The sequence below is a fragment of the Cebus imitator genome, unplaced genomic scaffold, assembly GCF_001604975.1.
Source record: "Cebus imitator isolate Cc_AM_T3 unplaced genomic scaffold, Cebus_imitator-1.0 Scaffold93, whole genome shotgun sequence".
Taxonomy (NCBI): Eukaryota; Metazoa; Chordata; class Mammalia; order Primates; family Cebidae; genus Cebus; species Cebus imitator.
The window spans coordinates 6,480,652-6,481,959 of NW_016107408.1; the positions used below are offsets into that span (position 1 = coordinate 6,480,652).

General features: G+C 45.7%; 1 protein-coding gene across 1 annotated transcript in view; it reads right to left on the minus strand.

The window, feature by feature from the left end:
- Nucleotides 1-1,308, minus strand: part of PRPSAP1 (phosphoribosyl pyrophosphate synthetase associated protein 1) — a 44,415-nt gene that overhangs the window by 17,284 nt on the left and 25,823 nt on the right. Inside the window, exon 6 of the mRNA XM_017535824.2 lies at nucleotides 928-1,073. Within this exon, the coding sequence (XP_017391313.1) occupies nucleotides 928-1,073 (146 nt within the window). The remainder of the gene's footprint in view (nucleotides 1-927; nucleotides 1,074-1,308) is intronic.

The window sequence follows — 1,308 nt, forward strand, 5'->3', positions numbered from 1 at the left end:
AAAAGGAAAACTATCCAGGCATGGTAGTGTGCCCCTACAGTCCCAGCTACTCAGGAGGCAGAGGTGGGAGAATCACTCAAGCCCAGGAGGTCAAGGCTGCAGTGAGCCATGACTGTGCCACTGCATTCCAGACTGAGCAAAAGAGTGAGATCCAGTCTTAAAAAAAAAAGGCGGGGGATAGCAAATATAATACCATTCTATTATTTAAAAGCATCAAGATAGGCTGGGCGCGGTGGCTCACGCCTGTAATCCCAGAACTTTGGGAGGATGAGGCGGAAGATCACGAGATCAGGAGTTTGAGACCAGCCTTATCAACACGGTGAAATCTGTCTCTACTAAAAATACAAAAATTAGCCGGGCATGGTGGCACGTGCCTGTAATCCCAGCTACTCAGGAAGCTGAGGCAGGAGAATCACTTGAATCCGGGAGGCAGAGGTTGCGGTAAGCCGAGATCACGCTATTGTACTCCAGCCTGGGCAACAAGAGCGAAACTCCTTCTCAAAAAAAAAAAAAAAAAAAAAAAAAAATCAAGACAGCATGATCTACGTAGTCAATAACTCCTAGCCATTCACACTACTTAAAACTTTCTTTGGGGATGGGCACCGTGGCTCATGCCTGTAATCCCAGCACTTTGGGAGGTCAAGGTGGGCAGATCACGAGGTCAAGAGTTCGAGACCAGACTGGCCAACATGGTGAAACCCTATCTCTACTAAAAATATAAAAATTAGCTGGGCATGGTGGCGCACACCTGTAATCCTAGCTACTCCAGAGGCTGAGGCAGGAGAACTGCTTGAACTTAGGAGGTGGAGGTTGCAGTGACCCGAGATTGCACTACTGCACAATGGGTAACAAAGTGAGACTCTGTATCAAAAAACTAAAAACTTTCTCCAATTTACAAATAAAATAAAAATGCAGAGCTCATCTTACATGGCAACTCCAGGCCCGGGTGCACAGTAGCGTTTTTGACCATAGGCGGGGAGTGACGACCATCGTCCATGTCCAGTTCCGTGCACTGAGCTTCCCCGTGGATGACGGCCAAACCCAGACGCAGTCTCTCAGCATAGGACTGGGCCCTAGAAGGACAAAGGAAAACGGTGAAACCGACGGGAAGAAAACCCATGCAACACTACTGCATCACTTTTTAACCATAAAATGAAAATAATTAATGTTTTAGGGACATACAAAGGCATTATTTTTATAAATGAGAATGTGAGGCCCAGGCCAGAATGTAAATGCCTCAAGGGGCAAGCGAGTTAGGGTCTGGGATTGTATCTAATTCTAGAATTTTTTTTTTTTTTTTTTTTTTTT